Below are 26666 nucleotides of genomic sequence, written 5' to 3' on the forward strand. Positions count from 1 at the left end.
GATTTGACCTCTATAGGGATATTGTTTAGGGCTGTTATGGAGAAGGAAGGCTTAATGTGGTTAACTAATTTGGGAAGAAAAAGTAGCAATTTTTGTTTTTTTTAGGGTTGAGGATGAGCTGGTTATTTTTGAGCCATGCCTCTACTGTGTTGAAAGATGTCTGGGTATTAGTTTGGAGTTCAAAGGTTGAGTTAACAATAGTGATGACTGTGGAGTCATCTGCATATTGGATAATAATAAACTGAGGACAAGAGGAGTAAAGTGAGTTGGTGAAGATATTAAATAGTAGAGGTCTAAGAATAGATCCTTGGGGGGCACCTGTTCTTATTGGAAGGGGAGCTCTATATTATGTTGTCGAATCCCGGTAATGTCAAACACCGAAAGACCGGCACGTAAAGTGCGAACGATGGTAATGGCAAATGTACAAAACCACGAAACGTGAAATGCTGAAGTGTGATGGTTGGCCCATCTGCGGTATAGCTCTGTAAGGTATGGGTGCAATAGTTACGGACCTTAGAGTTAGGGTGTGGGTTGAGGTAACTGCATAGATAGATAATGTATGTAAGGTTTAGTGTAGGGTTAGAAGTAGGGTTTTGCTAACTGTATGTGTGTGGATTATTTGTTTTGTTTGGGTATATATCTGTAGGGTAAGTGTGCAATAGGTATGGACCTTAGGGTTAGGGTGCGGGTTAAGGTAAGTTTATAGATAGTAATGTATGTAAGGTTTAGTATAGTCTCAGAAATAGGATTTGGTTTGTGTATGTATGTGCTTTATTTATTATGTTTGGGTATGTAGTATGTAGGGTGTGGTGGTGTTGGCCGACTATGATGGTTCAAGATTTGAAAATTTGTGGTTTAGGGGGTTCAACGCATTAGAGGTTTGGGCTTTGTGTGTCTGTATTGTGGTGTTCGATGTTATCAGGATTTGATAATGTAATATAGACCCAGAAGGGGAGTAGATAGTGTTAAGTCCCATCTCACTGACTGCTGCCTATCAGTGAGATAGCTAGAGAACCATGCAACTGTCCCAGGGAAGAAGTTAAGGTCAGTAAATTTCTTATGTAGCAAAGAATAAGAGACAGTGTTGAAAGCCTTTGATAGGTTAAGAAATAGGCAAGATGTGAGTTTGTGATTGTCTTTGGCTAGAGAAATAGTGTTGAAGAAGGACAGTAGATCGATGGTATTACTGTGTTTGGGACGGAAACCATGCTGTGTAGGAGTGAGTCATTTTTCCTGTGTGAGATAATGCATAACTTGCTTATGTATACATTTCTCGAGGACTTTTGAGAGAAGGGTGTGGATAGCAATAGGTGCGAAATTAGAGATTTCTGTGGTTACCTCCTTTATGAATAGGTAGAGTGTAGAACTGTTTCCAGATAGATGGAACTTTAGATTCAGAGACCGAACAATTTATTAGGATAGATACAGGCAAGGCAAGGGAGTGTGTAGCAGTTTGGAGAAAGTATGAAGGGATATTGTCTGCAGATACAGAGCATAGTTTCAGTGTTAGTAGATGGGGGGGGGGGGTTCAGCGAGATTAGAAGTGTTGTTTGAAGCATTAGGGTTAAATAGTTTGGAAACAGATTCAATAAATTAGGTGTTGAATATGCTGGCAGTCTCTTCTGGTGACTTATCAGTATATGGATTTGGTGAGGTCAGGTTGCCAGGATGTAGTATATGGTTCATAGCATTCCAGAATTTCTTTGGATCAGGTTTTAATGATGTTGGGGGATTATAACAGGAATCTTTTTTGTCTTTGTTGATAAGTTTTTTTGTTTGGTTTCTAAGCTCTTTGTACTTCTGTAAGTCAGCTGGAAGTTTGGAATGTACCCATTTTTTTTCCAAACCCTATCTCTGGTTTTCATTAGGGTATGGGTTGTGTTAGATAACCAGGGTAAGAGTTTTGCTTTTCTATGAGGTTTGACCTTTCAAAGTAGATACATATGTATGTATATATATATATATATATATATATATATATATATATATATATATATACTTGACTCAGGGCTAGGGTTTTCTGTCAGACATGTGAGACCTGATCCAAGTCCATCCATTTCAAAAAATAAATTGCTTTCAGAAAAATAACAACATACCAAGGAACAAGCTTTTAAAAATTAAAAAAAAAATCATCTGCAAGAGGGGTTCACTATTTTCACCACCTAATATCTGTGTTGCGTCTTATACATTTCACCCTTGGAACATGAACATACATGCATGCACACAAACAGATACATAGATATATATATATATATATATATATATATATATATATATATATATATATATATATGTACAGTAGATAGATGATAGATTAGATAGATAGATAGATAGATAGATAGATAGATAGATAGATAGATAGAGAAAGAGATAGAATGCATTTGTTTAGCAGGCTAGAATACTGATCTCATGGATTTTTTTCAGACTCAGTCCACATAGTTAGGCAATGGCGGCTAAGGGAATCAAACCATGGACCACTAGACAGCAGAAAACAGATTGTTAGCAGCTACTGCCAGAGTGTTTCATGTATAAATACACATAGTTGAGGGTTACAGCAATCACAAAGATTATATATGAATGTTGTAATAACACCACGTACTGAATAAACATAAACATAAAATCACCATGGCAGGCAGCTGCAGGACACCTGTTGACTTCCAAATGCAAAAGAACTGCTCAAAAGTATTAGAAAACCATTTACTAAAAACTACGAAAAATACGAGTTAAGTGCTTTCATTCCCATAGGAACTTTTTCAGAGCTCCATACTGCATTACAATCAAAGTTTAAATACATTTACATCACACACATAGCCAAAAAGTTAGTGAATAGAATGTGACTAACAATTCAAATACTTTAATTGTAAATGGGGAACTAATAGATAATGCTTCATTTATGCCTGGGTACTGAATCACATTTAATTTTAACTGCCATTTGAGCCCACATGCCTCAAGATGCTCCTCTACTACCCAACCCTGTGCATCTTTTACGATCTGGGTTATAATTATAAAATGAAAAACATGCCCCTCATTACAATGCAAGTGTTTAAAAAGGGCATTTGTTTTCTTTTGTTTTTTGATATCCTGTACATGCTCATATAAATGATCCTTCAGTCTCCTGGAGGTCTTCCCCACACAGAATGCAGGGCATTGCTGGCAGTGAGCTAAATACATAACATTTTTACTGCAGCAGTTGTATTTGCCTTTAACCCTATAAACAAAATCTCTGACTTTAAAATCAGTTCCACATTGAATGTATGAACTCTGGGAACAAGTACCACACTTTTTCATTCCTGAATTCACTTTATATTTCTCCTCCTTCCTTTTCTCCAAACATTTTTAATGGATTCACATTTTCTATACACCATTATAGGTTTTATGCACAAGTTAGAGTGAACGCATGTGTCACCCTTAAATAAATCCCAATTTTTACTCATAATTGCGAGTATAGCTTAGCTGTCCAGATCGTAAGTGGAAATGAGCATTTTTCTCCCTGTTTAGGGCAACCCTCAGCTCTTCAAAGGTAGTTTGGGTTATATATATATATATATATATATATATATATATATACATACATACATACATACATACATACACTTACACACAGACACATATATAGATCCCGATCAGTTGACTGAGTTTTCTGAAACTCAAACTCCATATGGTCGAGACCATATGATTAAGTTTTTGAAAACTGAAAAGCTTTTGAATGGAGATCACCGTACAGTGAGAATTGGGAAATTTACCCTTTCCTCATTTATGGTGCAATCTCGGACATGGTATATATTACTTGCAGGGGTGTAGGGGTGCAGCCCTCACATGGGCAAAAATGTAAAAAGGTAGATTTTCATGGGGGGGGGGTTGTTTGTTTGCTTTTTTTTTTTTTTTTTTTTTTTTTTTTGATGTTCGAGTTTTCAGAAACCCAGCCATATGCTCTCTTAGATATTTTTCCAGCTTTTGTAAACTGGACATAGACCCATATATATATATATATATATATATATTTACACACACACACACACACACACACACACACACACACACACACACACACACACACACACACACACACACAGACACACTTTCTTGCAAGCACATGATATTGTAATGACAAAGTAAAGAGCATGACTGAAACATGAAAAAGTACAAGTAACAAGAACAAAGACTTCCTGTTACCTGTACAGGAGTACAGAAGCACAATACTGCAACACATAGATCGTCAGATGCACAACTGTTTGCATAAGAAAGTTAGGAAAGAAACTTGCTATAGTTAGTACTTTATCACCACAAAAGCAAAATTGTGTTCTTCATCTGTAAGGAAGATATTAGTCTAAATAAGGGGAGTCATAACCACTTTTAGTAAACTCCAACACAAATGCAGCAATAATGAAAGTAGTGTGTATTGGTCAATAGCACAGACAGTAGCGTGCATTGGTCAATAGCACAGACATTAGTAGTGAGCATTGATGAATAGCATAGACATTAGTAGTGGACATTGGTCAATAGCACAGACATTAGTAACATGCATTAGTCAATAGCATAGACACTTGTAGAGAGCATTGGTCAACAGCATAGACATTAGTAGTGGGCATTGGTCAATAGCACAGATATTAATAGTCCGTATTGGTCAATAGCACAGACATTAGTAGTGTGCATTGATCAACAGCACAGACAATAGCAGTGTGCATTGGTCAATAGATTTTACATTAGTAGTGTGCAGTCATCAACAGCACAGACATTAGTAGTGGGCACTGCTCAATAGCATAAACATTATTAGTGGACACTGGTCAATAGCACAGACATTAGTAGTGGGCATTGGTCAATAGCATAGACATTAGTAATGGGCACTGGTCAATAGCACATACATTAGTAGTGGGCACTGGTCAATAGTACAGGCATTGGAAGTGTGCATTGTTTAATAGATTTACATTAATTGTGTGCATTCATCACAAGCACAGACATTAGTAGTGGGCACTGGTCAATAGCACAGACATTAGTATTGGGCATTGGTCAATAGCATAGACAGTAGTGGGCACTGATCAATAGCACAGACATTAGTAGTGGGCATTGGTCAATAGAATAGACATTAGTACTGGGCACTGGTCAATAGCACAGACATTAGTAGTGTGCATTGGCCAACAGCACAGACATTAGTAGTGTGCATTGGTCAATAGATTTTACATTAGTAGTGTGCATTCCTCAACAGCACAAACATTAGTAGTGGGCACTGGTCAATAGCACAGACATTAGTAGTGGGTACTGGTCAATAGCACAGACATTAGTAGTGGGCATTGGTCAATAGCATAGACATTAGTAGTGGGCACTGGTTAATAGCACAGACATTAAAGCAACATTCAGCAGAGTTCATAACCATCTCAGGCTGGGTAGTAATTATACAGGCTTCACAGGGCAGTGAAACATAAAGTCTCCATTAGAAATAACCACTAGATATGTAAAATACTACAGCTGGGCTATATCCAAAATAAATATCATACTTTGAACATGCAGTCTGTGTAGATACAAGATTGAGGATTCAGGGAAGATAAAAGGAAGCCTTTATTCATGGAATGTGTAGTTAATGACTGGAATTGACTCCCTAAGTAAATGGTAGTATCGACAGTGAAAGGTATGAAGAAGTCATATATATATATATATATATATATATATATATATATATATATATGTGTATAGTCATTTATATGACGAGTGGAGGACAAAAAAGGCGACAAGGAGGTAACTGGTATCTGGAGCTCTTCCACAAGGTGGGGACATGTGTTGACTTGATGGTTAAAGTAATACTTGTGAACTATAGAAATCTATGTTTCTATGATGGCCTGAACTAGAATAAGATGCAATTCAGATAGTTTGTTTTCTTTGTTAATATCATTGACTTTAATAATAAAAGTTTAAAAATCCAGGTGCATCAGTGATTGGGCCAATCAAGTTGCTTTAGACTTAAGCCGCAAAGGGTGATTTTGCCTTAAATGGATTCCATCATCTATGATGATTTAAGATAGAGTGGAGTATAGATCACTTGAAATAGGAAGCCAAATGTATAGATGCTTATGGATGTATTCTCTGTGAACATAGCCTTTAAAAAAGGCATGAAGTACACTGTCCTTCACAATGTAGTCAATACATTCATTATTTTTTGAAAGGAAATCCCATGTTCCTTACTCTCCATAAAAAAAGGTCTCTGTTTGAATGAAAGGATCAGCATCCCTTTGATACTTCCTGAATGTAAGCCAGAATGCCAACTGTGAATTCTGAATGTTGCCAGTTCTTATGATTGTCATAATGAGTAAATAAGGATTCATTTTGAAGCAATAGCAAGTACGATTCTTGAATACCAATTAAATGCGAGAAATGAAAAACATATGAGGGAGTATTATAAAAAAAAAAAACAAAAAAAAAAAAACATGTCAACCACAACTGTCCATGAACGTGAGTGCAATTGAATGAAAGATATAAATGGAAATGAATAAGAAAGCTGATTCAATAAATTGATGCTACTTCCCTGAAATAAGTTTATTTACTTCTAGAGAGCAGTCACAGTTCTGACTGGAAATCCCTAAGTAGTTTATTATTGTTTAATGATGTTCTTTTTCTCTATCAAACCATTGTTTTCACACTGAATACTCAGCAGAAAATATGACAAGACTGTAATTAATGACATAATCATTTAGTGAACCATGTCAGACAGTGGAAGAAGACAGACATGACAACACTACATTATCATATCAGCATTCATTGGAAATATTAGTATCGTTTAGGGAAAAAAAATAGTAACATATTATTGCGACATTTTCTAGAAAGTGGCACAATAAGGTCAAGCAGAAAAAATTATAACTCAGAAAGAAGTCTGTATCTCTGAAACAAGTGTTTCTAGCAATGAATGAGGCATTTTTCATTCGGTCTGTGTGAATTATATAGACATTTTCAAAAAACAAGATTACTTTCTGTACAATGGTAAGGTTTGAAAAAAAACAGTTGTGAATCTTTGTTTCTTCCTGCTCTTTTTAAGTTAATTAAAAACTGAATAATCCATTCCTACCTTTCCAACATAAAGTGGATCACTCCCTGTGTATTCCTCCAACACAAAGAATAGATTCCATACCCAGCTGCGTTTCATTCTTGATTTTCCCATTTGTAATTCTGACTCTTCTGCTGACCTTGAAGTTTCAGATTGACTCATTCCGGAAAGACACAATGAGACACTTATGATCTGAAGTAAGTGGCAGAACTCAACATCACCCAGCCTCATTTTTTTTCCTTTCCCAAGAGTGCAGGAACAGTTCCAGATGGTTTGGCAGCTTTACCCTCTAGCAGAATGTCGGTCAGGAGTGCAGGAATAATAATTTGTTAAGTGTTGAATCAGATGAGGTCAACGCTGCTGAGCAGACTTCAGCTGAGAAGTGCTGAAGTAGTTACCTATCAGAAAAAGAGACAAATCCTTTATCATAAGTTAACCTCACTGACTTCTTTCATTTCACATACCCTGCAGCAAGGAGAGATATGTACAAACAAGGTGATGCCAGTTGTACTTTCAAGTTGTAATCAAAATTATTTAGAAATTTCTGTTAGTTGTATTTACTACTGTTAGCAGTTCTTCTAATAGTATTTAAATATTAGATCCCACATTCCCCTACATATTGCATGTTATTCCTTGATAAGTTAGATAACAGCATACAAATATTTTCAAACATACTTTTGATGCTTTATCTACATTTTATGTTTGTGTTTATTTTCATCTGTCTTCTTTGGTAAGTGCAATATCATTCCTTAACATTTAGTTTCAGATGACCTACTCCCCTAAATTAAGCACATAGCTGTAATTCAATTCAAGATTTCTAGATAAGATAAAAAAGCACCTACTGATGTAAATAATAAATATCCAATCAGAATGTGCTTGCACATGTTCCCCAGAGACCTCCACAAAGATAAATAAAGGATACATGATGACATATATACACTGTGCTGCATGAAACAACCACATATTATTTTAGATAATCCCTTTTACTTGATGAGATTCAAAGATGGCAGATGAGTGGTCTTCTTGGTTATAGCATTGAGGTAAGAAAGACTAAAGATGAATGTAATAATGATGATGATAATAGTAATAATAATAATAATAATATTAATAATAATAATAATAATAACAATAGTAATAATAATAATAATAATAATAATAATAATAATAATAATAACAATAATAATAATAGTAATAATAATAATAATAATAATAATAATAATAATAATAATAATAATAATAATAATGATAAAGTAACAGTCCTTTCTCTGGCAACTGATACAGTTATTACCATGGACAAAACTGCAGCTGCCAAACTGCCTCATTGAGAACTTACGTGATGCTCAGGATACAAATAGGTTGAAACATTTTTAAAGACATTTAAAGTTATATCATGGCAGCTCATCTGTAAAAAGTTTCTAATGAACATCAAATAACTACAGATGACATTGGCAAAATGCTTGTCAGAAGAATTTTTTGTACGGCAGGTGACGACCTAAGCCCTGCTGATTTTCAAAAATGCAATAAAAGTTTCAGAATCTTTATTTCAAATGTTCCTTTCTGTGTTGTGAATTAATTCACTGTTATAATGACAGAGGGTGCATATTGTAAGCTAAGCAATTTAATGGATAGTCATTCAAATCTCTTAGAAAACATGAAAAACATGAAACCCTTGGTGATGACAGTGTTATTTATTCCCTCAGTGATTTTTTTCATTATTTCCACAGGCTATGATTCACAAAGTGCCCTTTCTACTGCCTATCATTAACTAGTTTGTATAACTTGGATTTAAAGATTCATCTGCATCTTGGAAATTGTAGAATGATAACATGTTTTTAATGAGATGGTGACGGATTTCCAATGTATGTCTGCAGTGTCATGTCTTAAGAATCCGTTTATAGCCATCATTCCAAAATAAGCAGATTATTGGAGGTTAAACTGTCATATAAGAAGGAATCTTTATTTTCTTCTTTAAAAAATAGTGTAGACTACATACATCATGTAAATATTCTAGTGCAACTACTTAACATCTGCATATTTTATTAGTGTGGAAAATATAAAATGATCCAGCCTATTGCTTCAAATCATGAAGTATGTTCTTTTTACAAATGTACAAGCCTGAGCTCTATCATCTATAGCAATGTTATTTAGCCATTGCTTTAGTATTGCTGTTATGGTACTTTCATGTTACTCTTGGACGATGTAATGAAAACTCAAATTATACATTATTCAGTGTTTTCTTGGAGATGAATATAATGTAAGGTAGAAAAATCAAATGATCGAAGACAAGGCTATTGTAAAATTCCAAATAGTATATAAAGGAATGACAGCATAGTCATCAGGAAACACATGTGAGCTTTAATACTGTCTATAAGATGGTTGCTAATACCAACATAGATTCAATATTCCATGTTTATGCTTTTCAGAATCAAATAAAAGGAATGTTTAGTTGAACAACAATATCCCTACTATCACAACTGGAATCACTGAAACTGTTAAGTTGACAATTCAAGTTGTTGACATAAAAAGCATATAGCTATATAGATATAGATATAGATATAGATATAGATATAGATATAGATATAGATATAGATATAGATATAGATAAAGCTATAGCTATAGATATAAATATCGACCCTTCAGTTGTACACCCCTACTTCCCCAAGTAAACTAACTATGAGACTCCACTACAGTGGCGTATAAGTAGAAATTTATTTCATAATGATATGCATTTGTTATAGACAAACAGTGCCTTATCAGAAATAACCCAGAAGAGATGGCTGGTGGGGGGATTTGCTCAAGCTCACATGGTAGGCAAATGACAGCTTAAGGGAATCAAACCCTATGCCACAGGAAACACAGCACACATCCTTAACACTCTTTGCCAACTTATTCCTGTGAAGTCCCTACTATTACTGAAATAATTGCATGTTATTCAAGCAAACATGGGGATTGAATAAAAACTGAATATTTCAGATTCACTCATAGAAAGTGCAATGGTCACAATGTATTCCAAATAAAAAATTAAGTGTAGTTTTTTACTTCCCTGTGAGGCACGTGAAGAAGTTGTCCATCTTTTCCTTAGCAAACTAAAGTGCTGATGATCTTACACAATTTTAAATGGATATGTTTTGTATGTCAGTAGTGTGTACTAATAAAACTGCACACAGTGAGCAAAAGGCAGGAATTAGTCCTACATGTGACTCTAAGACACATGTAAGAGACATGTACTCTCATATACCATACACACACACACACACACACACACACACACACACACACACACACACACACACACACACACACACACACACACACTTAACAATCATTTGGTAATCAGTTTACCTAACAACTTGTCTTTGGATTGTGGAAGACAAAGGCAAATACAAAAGAACAATCATTTTCTGATCTTCCACTCCCTTTTCGACAGAACAGAACACAATCCATCAAGGGAACAGATTACAGGCAAAGGAGCAAATGGAGGGCACCAACCCAAGAAGGAACCACAAATACCCTAACCAGTATGTGGAAACAGTTGACTTAAAGTTAAATTTGATTTGAAACATTTCAGAAATACTACTTTCTCCTATAGAAGAGGAAGTATTGCATAAAGGTTTGTCTTTCATTCCTGCTAATATAGCAGAAACATTAACTGAACTAAGGACATTTACTAGAAATGTATCTTTAAAATTATTGTATGGTAACTCTGAAGTTAGTAGTAGTAGCTTTATGTTTAGGAAACCAAGTAGTTTTACACTGTCTTAGCATCCAGTTTTGGATATATTTGTCAAACAATGTGAAAATGATATTTACACACTGTAAAATAATTCTAATAGACGGAAAGGTTTTATAAACCTATCTAAAAGAGAACAACAAGTGCTTTATGACTTAGAACACAAGGCTAGTATTGTCATCAGGCTGGCTGATAAGGGCGGGTCAACTGTGATAATGGACAGAGTCTATTATTTTAGAAGTATGTTAGCCATGTTGTCTGATAATGTATATAAACAAATTGAATACACTGAGGTAGTAAGGATGCAAGATAAAATTATTAGCACATTAAGGGATTGTTTTTGAGCAATACACTTGACAAGGGCTTGCTTAGTTATTTCATAGTTGCATATCTCAGGTTGCCAGCCCTAAATGGACTGCCTAAGGTTCATAAGGATCCCTTGAACCCCCCTTTTTGACCCATAATGGCTGGAGCAGGGTGGGCAACTGTGCCCCTCTCTATTTACCTTGATAAACAATTGAAACCAGTTTTTACTATGTGTAATTCAGTGTTAATAGATAGTAAACATTTTTTACAAGAATTTTATGATTTTGCGAATGAAAAATAGATTGTGCATCAGGTTATTTGGTCACTTTAGATGTGATTTACCTTTTTACAGGCATACCAAACATGGATCGAATACAAATGGTTAAGCGAGTACTCTTGAAGACTGGCATATATGATGACACACATACAGATTTTCTATGTTTATTATTGGAGATGGTACTTGAGTTCAATGTATTTACATTTGATAACCATTACTACCTCCAGACTTCTGGCGTAGCCATGGGCTCTTTCCGTGCCAATGGCTATGCCAATTTAGTCATGGTAGCTTGGGAAGAGGACATCATGTACAAACTCGATTTACATCAGCAATATGCACTATTTTATCGCCGTTTTGTCGATGACCTCTTTCTTTTTTGGAGGGGTTCCCCTATTGAATTACAGCAGTATGTTTCTATGATGAACTCAAGCGTGACATTCCTTAAGATTTCTCATGTATTTTCTAATCCATCCATTAACTTTTTAGATATATGTCACACTGCATATGAATGCAGATAGTACTTTCTATACTCAGGTATATAGGAAAGACTGTTATAGGCCCACCTATGTTCACATAGAAAGAGTATGCAGCCAAGTCATATTTTTAAAAATACATTGAAAGTCCAAGGCCTGCATACCAGCCATTTGCACAATAGGAATGAGGACTTTGAGAGAGGGCTCTTGAAAATGAAGACTGATTTAATTTCTAGTGGCTATGATGCCAAAGAGATTGATAGAATACATGACAGTGTTAGGGCTGATAGGGGAAACATTGGGAAACCATATTTTTCTACATCACCTGGGTGTGATGATATGACACCCAATCATAATAGGAATGACCAAAGGAGTACCATCTTTTTTGGGTTAACATACTCTAGTGATAATAAGAAAATTAGAGATATCATTTATAAGCACTGGACACTATTATGCACAAATCAGGACATACACAGGATTGTTGCTGATAAAGCATCTTTTGGATACAAGAACAAAAAATCATTAAAACATAAGTAATGCTATGCTAAATCAACTAACCAAACTAAATAGGATCATATATGAGTATTGGATGAGAAGATGTAATAACTGTTCCTATTGTATGTATATTGATGTGTCTGGGTCCTTTATACATCCCAATAGTAACAGGGAGTTTTTACATCTACCGTCAGCTGATTGCAATTCCAAGGATTTTGTCTACCTTGCATTATGTAATGGTTGTTGTTTGTTTTATGTAGGCAGGATGAACAGGTGCCTATGAGAGCACATTCACGACCATTTATGTTGGGCACGTAGGGGAATGAGCTATAGTGCACTAGCAAAACATATGATAAATACTGATATGGAACATTCCTTTAGATTTGTAGTACTAGGATTCATTTATGACAATATTATTAAGGGAGAACTTGTGAACAGAACTTATCAGGCAGAACTTAAGGGGATTTTTTTTATTACAAGCACATTATTATCCTGGGTTGAGTGATAGTATATCTATACAACCTACTCTAAGAGCAAGACCTTTGAAAAAGAAATAAGTTGTATGTACTATTTCTTGTTATGTTAGTTTTATTAGATATAGTTTATTTAGAATCTACACATATTCTGACACATATACACATTTTTAAGGTATTTATATTTATATTCATTCTGATTTTGTATACATTATATGGTTCTATGTGATATACAGTGCTTGTAGCTATAAACATGTATTTGTGTAATTACTATGGCAGTTAATAACACCAGATGCATTTTGTTCTGATTTGCTGATTGTGATTATTCTTGCACTTTTAAGATTGTAATTTTGAAATGCATTTTAGATCTAATGAAGCTCACCATAAAAGCGCTTATCTGTATTTTATTCTGTCATTAAAATCTGTGTTTTACATCTGCTGTGTGGACTACTTGGGAGGAGATTTTGCTTGTACATTTTCACTTGTTGCACTCCAATGGTTAACTTTCTTTAGGCATCGCCCTCCCTTTTTTGCTGTTTTCAAATTATACATTATTCAGTGCTTTCTTGGAGATAAATATAATGTAAGGTAGAAAAATCAAATGATCTAAGACAAGGCTACTGTACAATTCCAAATAGTATATAAAAGAATAACAGCAGAGTCATCAGGAAACACATGTGAGCTTTAATACTGTCTATAAGATTGTTGCTAATACCAACATATATTCAATATTCCATGTTTATGCTTTTCAAAATCAAATAAAAGGAATGTTTAGTTGAACAACAATATCTCTAATATCACAACTGGAATCAATGAAACTGTTAAGCTGACAATTTGTTGACATAAAAATCATATATATATATATATATATATATATATATATATATATATATATATATATATATATAGATATAGATATAAATATTGACCCTTTAGTCGTACACCTCTCCTTCCTCAAATAAAGTAACTATGAGACTCCACTACAGTGGGGTATAAGTAGAAATGTATTTAATAATGATACTCATTTGTTATAGACAGACAGTGCCTTTTCAGAAATAACCCAGAAGAGATGGCTGGTGGGGGGATTTGCTCAAGGTCACATGGTAGGCAAATGAGAGCTAAAGGGAATAAAACCCTATGCCACAGGAAACACAGCACACAGCCTTAACACTCTTTGCGAACTTACCCCTGTAAGTCCCTACTATTACTGAACTAATTACATATTATTCAAGCAAACATGGGGATTGAATAAAAACTGAATATTTCAGATTCACCTATAGAAAATGCAATGAAACAAGTGAAGAAGTTGCCCATCTTTTCCTTAGCAAACTAAAGTGCTGATGATCTTACACAATTTTAAATGGATATGTTTTGTATGTCAATAGTGTTTACTAATAAAACTGCACACAGTGAGAAAAAGGCAGAAATTAGTCCTACATGTGACTCGAAGACACATGTAAGAGACATGTACTCTCAAACAAATACTATACAGACACGCATACGCACACACACACACACACACACACACACACACACACACACACACACACACACACACACACACACACTCACACACACACACACACACACACACACACACACACACACACACACACACACACACACACACACACACACACACTTAATAATTTGATAATCATCAGTTTACCTAACAACTTGTCTTTGGATTATGGAAGACAAAGGAAAAAACACAAGGACATAAGGTTCAGATGGGAGCCCTGCATGAAAGGCACCATATTCAATAAGCAAAGTAGGCAAAATGGAGAACAAAGTGTTGCAGGTTAGCAGTGTTAACAACTTAAACAGTATATTTGCTTTCCGATTTAGCTATACTCTAATCTTTAGGTTCTGGCAGCAGCTGTGTACATTCACCCCACACAGCTCAAGCAAGAATCTGACAGTTGTTGACCTTAAGACACATATTTGAGCACTGGGCAAAATTTACAAGTGAGTTGACTTTGATCATTTTCATAGGAAGGGCCATGGATAGTTTATAACAAGCACATATATAACAGCCAAATTAAATACATCTTTTAAATGGAAAAGTTTATGGAATGTGCCTGCAATACTTAATGCAACACTGTTTACATCCCTGGTGTTCTCTTATTGTCATTGATATAGGTTTGAGCTGATTTTTCCAAAAGATAGACTTGAGTGGAAACCTGGAACCAAACCTGGAACTCACTTCCTGGAGATCTTACTCTAGAACCTTCTCTAATTCGATTCAAAAAAAGTCTCAAACTATATTTTAAGACACACTGGCTTTGTCCATGTTCCAATCCTGACTAGCTCCTTAGCTATTACTAAGTGTAACATTCAGCCTGTGTCATAACTGTTAATCTATATACTTGCGTAATTATGAGAGATTGTATATCTTGCTTGTTTGAAAAGTGACTGTAACTCTGTGTAGCATTATTCGAGTATATGCCTCTTGTGTATGTTTGTCTGGCACTTTTCTCCCCAGGCCTACACTAAAAATGGACATGTATCCAGCCGGACAATCTTGGTCAACAAATGTAAAATAAAATAAATAAAGAGTGCCACTGTGTTCTGTTTCATTGACATGTGTCTGCGGACAGGTGGCTGCAGTATGAGTTCCCATGCTGCAGCTGAAAGAAGACTCAGCTCACAAAAATCAACTGGTGTGGACCACATCACAGTGAAAGATTTATAATCAACTGTTTTTTGCAAGGTGGGAAGCCTCCACAAACCCCTAAGCTTACATATACCAACTGCCTAGTTGCTTAAACATAAAGAAAATGACAATTCATTAAGCAAAACAAATCACTTCTGACACACAAATGGAAAGCATACCAACAATGCTTTCTTATAAGAAGCAGTGACAAGGGAACATCAGGTAGATGAACACCTGGAGTTTGGGTTTCTATTACCATTACAGGAATGGACCCCATTCTGGGTTTCTATTACAGGAATGGACCCCATTCCTAAGTCAAAGTAGGATTAATGTTCATGAAATCAATATTATTTCAGTCTTTGATGTTAGCCAAAAGTGCTCTTCACAGCATCTGCAATGTGCCAGAGATGCTTCCTTCTGCAATTCATATGGAGTTGCATGTATTGGTAACATATCTAAATGGGATTTTTTTTTTATGAGACCTAGTGCTCCTACTACTATTAGAACTGTCTGTCTATCTTTCTTCCAGATTGCACTCATTTCTGTCTGCAAATCCTCCTATTCTGTGACTCTGTGTATCTCTCTCTGCTGCCCTTAAGACATATATTTGAGCATTGTCTCTATTAGATGATACTCCTGGGGCATTTTAATTCAGTAATACTGAAAATCCAATCAATGGCAAATGAATACCATATTTCTGAGACAGCTCCTGAGGAGTAAGGGGCACTTCTCAAAACATCTAGCAAGTGCATTGCACTACAGGCTGCAGACTCTACAGCTCTGTACCAGATTAAACGCTAATCTATTCTTAATATGCAAATAGATGATCCTGTTCAGTTTGCATTGAAGTCCTGCACCGTGCTTATCATTGCCCTTTTATACTGGAATATATAGAGGAAGCTTTTGGCATTTAAGAAAAAGAAACAACAAAACAGCATAAAGAGATACGGTTCTTCAAAGTGTCATTGACATGCTGCATAAAGAGCACAAGATGAGATTTGTATAAATTTAGAAGTCCCAGTTTTCCTTAAATATCTCAACATTAAAAGGAAATCGAAAAAGAAAAAAAAAACAGTTTGTTTGTAACATTAGATTGGAAATGATGATTACAAGTGCACATGTAAATTTTACTGCATTCAACAAGAATTGGACAAGTTCCAGATTTGGTGTAGAGGTGACCAGTGAGAATTAAACTAAGTATGCGAGAAATCTATGAGTGCAGTTACTTTGGCAATGTGGTGTACAATTTACAGGCTATGACTTTTGGAGCCACTACAGGCAAGCAATTCCACTATGGAACTGCAAATAGTGGGAAAGGAATTGATGCACATACTAAGTAAAATCATGACTGCATTTTTTATACAGCATAATACCTTCCTATCAAACCAACAAAGAACTGAGGCTAACATGCAAGTAAGACAGGGATGAAACAGAACCCAATCAAAATGCAGAAGTCATGTGGAAAGACAGAAAGTATGAGTTTGCCTTGATACGCCCTATTAATGGTTCACAGAATGTTATGGTACCATGCTTCAAATGCCATATCATGAGTTGGACTGGTTAGATTCATAGCAGGTTACTGGGCTAATGGCCCAAGAGCAAATGTCTGAACTAAAAGTCGTCATAGCACTACATGGCTGAACCAAAATAATCAAAGATATTTTTTTATAAACAGACAACTAAATCAAATTTATTTGGAGTACAGTCCCTCCAAAGCAATACATTTACATCCCCTTCTCTCCCATGCTTCTTAATCTAATCAACCATGAGGATATCATGTCTCAGAGCAATATGTATTCTCTTGAAATGGTAACAGTATCAACCTGAAAAGTCAATTTGGAGATCTGACATGCTTAGCATTTTCAAAATTTTGGCTGATTAATTTTGAATTTGAAAAAAATGCAGCTTCACCAGTCAAAATACAACCCATTTTTATTGTTTATTAGAAATATCTGGTCATCTTATTCGTAACTGTAAGCCCTGATTTAATACAACTATGACTAGCCAGATAAGATCAAATACAAATTTCTTGAAGAAGTAACAGTATATTTTACAGATTTGATGTTTTTAGTTCTAATGTCAAAATTTACCATTTCCCTTCTGCTAATTCACTAAAGATTCTAGATATTTTACAGCTGTGACTGCATCGGAAGATATTCTTGCCTGTATTATAAAAATAATAATTAAAAAAAAAAAAAAACATTTGGGGGTATGCTAGGTCAATTTAAGCTGCTGCTGGATAAGAATAATCTTACAATTATTTCTGTCTCAACATTGATGGTAACACAGAATTAAGGTCTACTACAAGCACTTAAGTCCCAAGTGCACAAAAAACACTGTCTCAAAGCCAGGGACTGAAGCATCTCATAGCTCATGTAAGCTTTTGCTCATTCTATAACTCAATGAGTTTGGGGATCCAGATGTTGTATCTTACTCGGGCACCATATTCTGGTTCAAGTGAGGTAAATATGGCAGCCTTGAGGTGTGACTGGGAATGATTTTTTTTTTGATAAGGTTGATTGAAGAGAGTTTTAGGGTTGGGGCAGAAAAGGAACTTTAGAGTTAGGGAGCAGGAAGAAAGTTTTAGGTTTAGGGAAAAGCTGGGGAGTTTTAAGGTAAGTGAGTGATTGGGGAATTTAGGTTTCAGGATGGGTGGTGGAGTTTTAGTTTTTGGAAATGACTGGGAGCTTTAGAGTTAGGGAGGGGGAGAGTTTTAGAGCACGGGCGCGAGGATATGGGAGGAGAACTGGGTGGGAGTTTTAGTGTAAGACTAAGGGTTTTGGTAGGGCTATATAGTTTTTAGGGATGGATTTTAGGAGGGTTATGTAGAAATGAGAGATCAAACAATTGGAAGTTGAGCACTTGCTTTTTTAAGAAAATAAATTGCAAGCTAAAAGCAAAAAAACACTCGTATTAAATCTGCAGAATTCTCTACATACTGGATTTTCCAACAGATCTGAGTCACATAATATCTTCACAGATGTCCTGCATCAACTTCTGTTACTACTCAAAACCACCTTTAGAATGTCTTCAATGCTTAGAACAAAGTTTATGTTCATCATTGTTTCCCCACTAGCCCTGTAACCCTCTACATTTAAACTTTAACAGATGCTTTATAAGGATTAATATCATTTATGTTGAAGACACGATCTGTTTTTAATCCTGCAAAAGTATTTAATAAATTGCAGCTCTTTCAACTATTATCTAATAGGAAAAACTTGCCATAACCCATCAATGTGCTAGTTGATGAACCCCAAAGAGTCCAGTAAGCTGCTTTACCCAAACAGGGCATAAAATGATAAAAAGCAAAATGTATGTACGATAATCAAAAATATGCACTGTGAGAGGATAATCTTTTATCACAACATTAATTTTCACCATGAAAAGCATATGATACTTTGTCTACTTTTATAAATGTTTTTCTTAAACTTTTCAATTAGTCTGTTTTGATTGATGCGATGATTTATATGGCTTCCTTATACATGGATTGTACTGCACTTTGTTACTTCATTATTATTTTTACAGATACAGTGTAAAGTGATGCTTTGATTGCCATGTAGTTATTAATTAGTTGACACAAATTCATTATACCTGAATCGAGCACCAATGCTTGCTTCCAAAAATGCATTAAGAAAATATGTCACATCATGAATAGATTAAAGGCATAACATTCTCACGAAACTTGTAAAGTCTACAGACTTTTTCTTCAATGAGACTGCATCTTCTGGCACTTGCATTTCTTATATTACACACATGAATAATTCATGCTCAGTAACGGGATTATTCTAATCATGCAATATTACCATACTTAAGTGGCAGTAACCTTTTAAAATTATTATAATGTTTACATGTGTTAACTTTGGACATTGGTGTACATTAGCAAAAAATACATTTAATTATGTACGGGAAGTGTTAGGGAAAAAAAAAAACGTGATAGAACACTAATATGGAGAACACAATACCAAAGTTTACAGCAAAGCAGTAGAAAAAGGTATTGATTAAAACCCGTGATTATTAATATATATATTGATATGATCATCTAGGAGATAATAACGTACAACTGCTTGCCATGAATTAATAAAAATTATGCATGCTGTCTTCTGAATGTGAAAGACTAGAGTCAGTTATTCTTTTGTGTGATGGCTGAAAGGGGCATCAAGTATTGTTAATTAATTTAGACCTGGACTTTATGATGATAAAAAGTAGTATCCAAATATTTTTAAGACTTATTCTTTATGCTTGTCAATACAGAATAAAAAGAAAAACAAAGCAGGAATGTTGGATGGGAATGTGTTCCATAGAAAGAAGGCTTTGGTTGATGGAAACTGTAATTTTCTTTGAATTGATGAATGGTGGTTGCTGTTATCTAAACAGCGTTATGTACCAGTGCTGTCTGTAGAGAGTGAATGTGTTACTAATGGTTGGATATTACAGTGCTTTAGTCTGAGATTTTAAGGGAAGGATGGCAATGCATTTCTCAGGCGAGGATATTACTGTATGAAGGAAACAAAGGAGAGAAAAGGACAATTTCAAAGAGACAGTTCCTGAAATACTAACCTTTTATTGACACATGCTGTAAAAACAACCTCAGCCTTCACTAATTTTTATGATGCTTTGGCTCTATAAGAGTTACTAGACAGTTTCTAGTCAGATAGCTTTTCGAGACCTAAAAATCTATACAGCGATGCATTGTCCAATTCATAAAGGACTGAAAGGCTTTCATTCAGTCTAACCTTGCATATTGTTGCATATAAGGATGAAGCAGTTTTTAATAAATCCAAATTTCACACTCCTCAAAACCGAGGTGGAATCCTTCAAAGCCCCCGGGCCTGTGGAAAATACGGCCCAGACCGCAGAATCCTTTATAAACGCATTCTATGAACACCTTCAGGAATGCATGGATCATGCAATCCCAAATAAAACCAAGACCCAATCCTCCAAAGGCAGACGTCCTGTCTAGTGGACCCCAGCCATAAACAAACTATACAATAGAAGGAGGAAGCTACTACATGATAGAGCAAAATCCCAAAAAGGGAAGGCATCTCTGATCAGTATTAGTAAAAAACTACTGGCACTCACAAAATAGTCTAAGGCCAGCTTAGAGAGAAAAATTGCACAGGACACTAAGGATAATCACAAGGCTTTCTTTAGTTATGTCAGGAACCTGGGTGGGAATTCCCAGATATGCTCAGAATTATTCCAAAATGACAAAAAATACACCGGACCCACAGACATTGCCAACATCCTAGCTCACAGATTCAGAGCAAACTTCTCCCCACCCCCCACCAAAAGGGCAAATATCTATCCCAGCAGTGTACTTCCCCCCTGAGATCTCAGATGCTCAAGTAAGAGCCAACCTCTCCAAAGCAAAAAACACAGCATCAATGGGACCAGACGGTGTCCCGGGCTGTGTCCTACATGAGCTCCAAGAAGAGCTAAACCCAAACATAAAACTACTGTTCAATCTCAGCCTTACTACAGGATATGTACCCAAAGAGTGACATACAGCAACAGTGGTCCCTTTACACAAAGGTGGTGCCTCAACAGATCCTGGAAACTATCGCCCCATAAGTCTGACTAGCTTGGTTTGCAAAGCTATGGAAAGGATCATCATGGACCTCATAAATAAAGATATTGGGGACCTACAGACACTGGATCCTACCCAATTTGGCTTTGTTAAGGGCAGATCCTGCCTCTTAAACCTGGTCGATTTCTTTGAAACAGTCACCAAGGCCATTGACGAGGGGAAGGTGGTCCACACAGCCTACCTGGACCTCGCAAAAGCCTTCGATACAATACCCCACCCGGGAATTATAGGTAAGCTCACCAGCTTAAATATAAACCCCTATGTCACTAGATGGGTTGCAAACTGGCTCAAGGACAGAACCCACATGGTTAGAATTGCTGGAGCCATGTCAGACTCCAAACCAGTTACAAGTGGTGTCCCACAAGGTTCAGTCCTGGGACCTCTCTTGTTCGGTATATATTTCTCGGAGGTACAGGTCAACACGGAAGGACTGTGGCTGACCAAGTTCGCAGATGACTGCAAACTGGGCACCATAATCGACTCTCCAGCTGACACAAGCATCTTCCAAAAGGGCCTCATGCAAACAGACAACTGGTGCCAGAGCCATGGCCTCTAGTCATACCCTTTGGCAAAAACAAAGTGCCCACAAATTACCACGTAGGTGGTAATCCATTAAGTATGGAAGAAGTAATTAGGGACCTGGGGACCCAAGTTGATAGCAATCTCTCATTTGACAATCACGTGGCAAAAGTGGTTAGAAAAAGATTTTATATAGCCCACCTAACCATGAAGGGATTCACACCTAGATCAGGGGAGGTCATCGTGCCCCTTTACTCATCCCTCATCAGGCCCATAATTGAGTACAATGCCCCTTTTGGGATGTACCTTACCAGACACCTGCAGCAACTGGATAGACCCCAAAAGTACCTCACCAAGAGGATCAAAGGGCTCAGACAGATGCCATATGCTGCCCGGTTAAAGAAGCTCCAGCTCTACTCAGTGGCATACCACCTGCTCAGAGGTGATCTGTGCCTGATGTATAAAGCCATGTCCAACCCGGAATTAATGGACATGCTGCACCTCAGAAAATGCAAATCCCATCAAGCTACGTGCTCGAGAGACTTGAACCTCAGCACTGAAATAAATAGGACATGCTGGAGGGACAGATTCATAACCCAAAGGTTCCCTTCACTCTGGAATAAAATCCCAGTCCAGGTTAGGCAGAGTCCCTCATTGACTCTCTTCAAGAGGAATCTTGATGAGTGGATGGGAGATCATAGGTTTACCCCGGGTATCACTTCTGTGTCACTGTTAGACAGAGGCACAGTATACTAACCTCGAAAAAGGGCATAGCAAAATTAATTTAAAATGGGTGGCGAAAGCCAAACACACTCTAGCTAGGCTTATAAATGCTCTAGGGCAGATAGCCTAGTATGAACCTATTAACCTATGAACCTATTAACAGTAAGTTACCACTTACTTTTATTTTTTTAAACAACTCTTTAAATGATTATTCACACCAGAAATGCTGAGACCTGGCAGATTTTGCTTGCATCATTGAGTAACATGAAGGCAATCATGCCAGCTTTATACTACCTGTAAAACTAATTGTCGAGAATACACCTACATATACTGGGGAGGAAATGAGAGCTCCCATAAATCATCGCTCTCTCAATGTTTTTGCTGTGTTCTCCCAAATCTGGAGGTGACTAGATCCATATGAAAACTATTAAATCATATCTCTGGGCTCGTCAAAAACACACACATATAGATCAGTCTTGACAAAGAACAAGAAAATCATTGCTGTCTTGTTTTTTCTTTAACTAAATGACTATTGTACTGCTTGTGCTCAATAATTTCATTTATACTGCATAAGCTGATGTCACAAATTCCTCTCTACCAATAATGATAGTAATAACAATTGAGCTCAGTGATTTTATTTGTGTTTTTATTGTTGCAATCTATATCATAGGTAAATATGCAAAGGCAGCATAATTCTGTATCATTTTATTCCACTAACTTGGGAGTCAAGTCTTGGTTAGGAATACTGCTTCAGTCACTCTACCATTTTCCAGAAAAGGGTTCAGTTTATCCTTATGGGTGATTTTTTGACAGTATCCCTTATGTATAACAGATTTTATGCAGAAGTAAGGAAATCTGATCACTTGTTTTCTTCCATGACTTTTAAAAACTCATCAGTGCCAAAAAGGAAGGAAGATAACCTGTTGCATGAGCACTTCCCATCAGCTAAAAACCGTCTTCCCCCATCTACTAGCCAAAATATGCTAAATGTAAATGTTATCTCATAAATGGATTTTCTGAAATGAATTAGGATTTCAAACTTATGACAGTGTGTTTTATTTTACAGCTCTAAAACCCTTTTTTTCATTGTCTCTGTCTTAAATCAAAGTACGTTATAAGCACAAGCTTCATTTAAAGTCATTGCTGTCCTAGATTTTAACTCAGGAGCACAATCATTATGAGTCATAGTAGTACAGGAATAGAATTATTACTCCAAGGTTTCTGTTTTTATTTTATTTTATTTTTTCCAAGTAAAACCATTAGACTACTGGAGGAAAGATAAGTCAGAAATTGTAAAATTTTTCTTAAAGGCATTATAATTATTTTTATAAAACTGTACAGACCTTAAAGTTTAGCTATTTACATAAAGGCTGAAACTAATTTTAACTGATCGAGTTTTTGAAAACCGAAGCTACTGAATGGAGATCATGTTGCAGAATCAGGAAATGTACCCTTCCCCTCACTGGAGTGCATTCTCAGAGTTGGTATATATATATATATATATATATATATATATATATATATATATATAAAATCTGCAGGGGCTGTGCTGGTCATAGGAGGGTTGCATCCCTGCAAAAATGTAAAAAAGGAAGACTTTTGTGTTTATTCATTTATTTATTTTTTACTCGATCTTATGGTCTCTTTGATATTTTTTTGACTTTCCAAAAAGTTGGTCATCTGACATAGACCCATATATATATATATATATATATATATATATATATATACGGTTTACTATCAATAAGTCAAAAGTTAAAATAAAATGTGTACGTATTAGCGAACTGTTTCGTCAAATGTACACATTTCTGTATGTACCTAATGTCGAAAACAGCTGTTAATTGTCGAAAATGTCATGAGCGACATTTTCGACAATCAAACAGCACTCCCACCCTTCCCTTAACTCCCTACCTAACTAGTCTAAACTCACCCCCCACACCCCCCTAACTTAACTGTGCCCCCCACACACCCCCAACATAATATTCCAACTCCGAGATCGCACTACAGTGAGGAAAGGGATGTATTTCCCTAACCGCACTGTACTGCGATCCTCTTACATGAGCGAATGTTATGATTGCGAATGCACAGTCCATTCGCAATAATAACGTTCACTCACATAACCTGCCGAACTATGAGGTATTCGAACATATGGTGTTCGAATTCTTCATAGCCGTGCAATTGCATGGCAGCATTTTGATAGTAAACCATATATATATATATATATATATATATATATATATATATATATATATATATATATATATATATATATATATATATATATATATATATATATATATATATATATATATATATATATATATATGTGCGTGTGTGTGTGTGTATAAATACACCTGTTTCATTTGCAGCCATATAATTACAAGTGCCAAACATTTTTACTAAGGTCTTTAGTCAGAATTCATCAGGTTCGAGAGTGGCAGATTAATATAAACAATGGATTTTTTTTTGCAGTGAGTAATACTGTATTATTTATGACACAAAATATTGCATTATGCTAGCATGAGCTTAGTATATCTTCTGTGATACAACATTAGGGCAAAAATGTCAGAATTATTACTGTCAGAAGACATATATCCCCTTACCTGACATTAGTTAGCAATAATTTAAGTTAATAGTAAAAGTTGATATAATTCCTTTTTCGTGAGTTAAATGAAAATGTGAGCATGCACATGCACACACACACACACACACACACACACACGCACGCACGCACGCACGCACGCACACACACACACACACACACACGCACACGCACATGCACAAAATGCACATATATTTATACATATGCATAAAAGCAAACATATGCAAACTCCCCCCACCCCACCCCAACATACAAAGTTTGCTCTTGCTTAATTCTAGGGTAAAGCAACCTGCTTTAGTCTTTTGAAGAAACAACATGGTAGGACACATAAGAAGTTAAGAACTTCCACCACAGCTAGATAACAGATTGCTGCATTCACCATATAATGCACACTGGCTGAACATATACAACAGAACCTACCATGTCAGCATGAGACATGCTAACAGTAAGATAGTGGACACACACTCGTGTCACTTTCTATAAAGTGACAGATGCAAGTAGGAAATTTATTGAATATAAGAATGTGGGCACATATGCCTGCTTCCATTTCTATAAACATCACAAAGTGGCTGCTTTCCAAGGATGGTTTTAACCTAGGGCCTATTAAGAAGAAATCCAAACAAATCCAAATATGAAGTGATAAACTTTGTACTGTGCGGGAGATTTGCTAGTCACTGAAAAAAAATCAGACAGATTACACTGTTGTAGAACATCCTTTTGAACTATGTCACCTACAGAGGCAGAGCTGTTTAACAACATGGTAAACTCAGAGAATAAAAAAAGGAAGTGTCAACAGTAGTAAAGACTGATTGTAAAAAAGTAGGTGCCGCTATTCAGAGTAACGTTGGAAATCATTACTTAATTATTTATTGCCTATGTGTAATTATAAATAGGGTAAGAAATGACAAAATTAATAAGTAAATGTCTGCTTCATAACTTCACTTGTCCTCAGACCTTCATAGTTAACTTACATAACTGAAATCTATGTACTATAAGAAAGGATATCTGGGGTAATCTTTAACAGGGAATTATTCTTGACAAGATGTATATATGAGCTCTTGATGCTCTAGCTCTGAGGTCGTAACTATTACATTTATATTTCCTACAGAATATTTCTACAGTAATACCTGTCATAGTAACTATAATCTTCTAGAACAGAAGAAAAATGAGACAAAAAGAGGGTAAACTGGTGATATAGGCTCATAAGTCATAGGAAATTGCTAGGCTAACAGCTTAAGAGCCCTTACAAGCATAGCAAAATATAACCCACATTTCTCACTATATGACCCCTAGGGGTAAGAGGATGGTAAGGATTTGTGGCTATGCCTTGAGTAACTTACATATTTCCTCTGTCCATAAGGGACATAGGCACTACCCCAGGTGTGAATTTGTGACTCCCCATATATTGGTCCAAACTGCATTTGAAGAGGGCCAGAGAAGGGCTCTGCTTAACATGAATAGGAAGCCTGTACCAAAGAAAGGCAATCTCTGAGAAACATATCTATCTCTCCTGCATGTTTTGTTTGAGTCGCTAAGTTTAGATCCCTAGATTAGGTGACCCTCATGCTGTTTGACTTGTGGATCTGCAGCAGCTCCATCAGGGCAGGATTTGTGAGTGTCGTGTAGGCAGGGCCGGCCTTAGCTGAAATGGCGCCCTAGGCGAAGTAGTGCTGAGGTGCCCCTTAAGCCCCACCCACACCATAGTCAAGGAACACCCCCATTTGAGCCACGCCGGCACGCCCACAGGCATAAATGAGCTTATTAATGACAAAAACACTGCTACAAAGGTAAGTTG

The 26666-nt window shown here is 36.1% G+C and overlaps 1 protein-coding gene across 1 annotated transcript in view; it reads right to left on the bottom strand.

The window, feature by feature from the left end:
- The window catches only part of LOC122798305 (cadherin-7), a 705913-nt gene that overhangs the window by 587441 nt on the left and 91806 nt on the right, over positions 1–26666 (bottom strand). The window contains exon 2 of the mRNA XM_044067132.1: positions 7052–7428. Within this exon, the coding sequence (XP_043923067.1) occupies positions 7052–7261 (210 nt within the window). The 5' untranslated portion in view covers positions 7262–7428. The remainder of the gene's footprint in view (positions 1–7051; positions 7429–26666) is intronic.

This window comes from Protopterus annectens, chromosome 3.part1 (genome assembly GCF_019279795.1).
Source record: "Protopterus annectens isolate FY-2018-M chromosome 3.part1, PAN1.0, whole genome shotgun sequence".
Taxonomy (NCBI): domain Eukaryota; kingdom Metazoa; phylum Chordata; order Ceratodontiformes; family Protopteridae; genus Protopterus; species Protopterus annectens.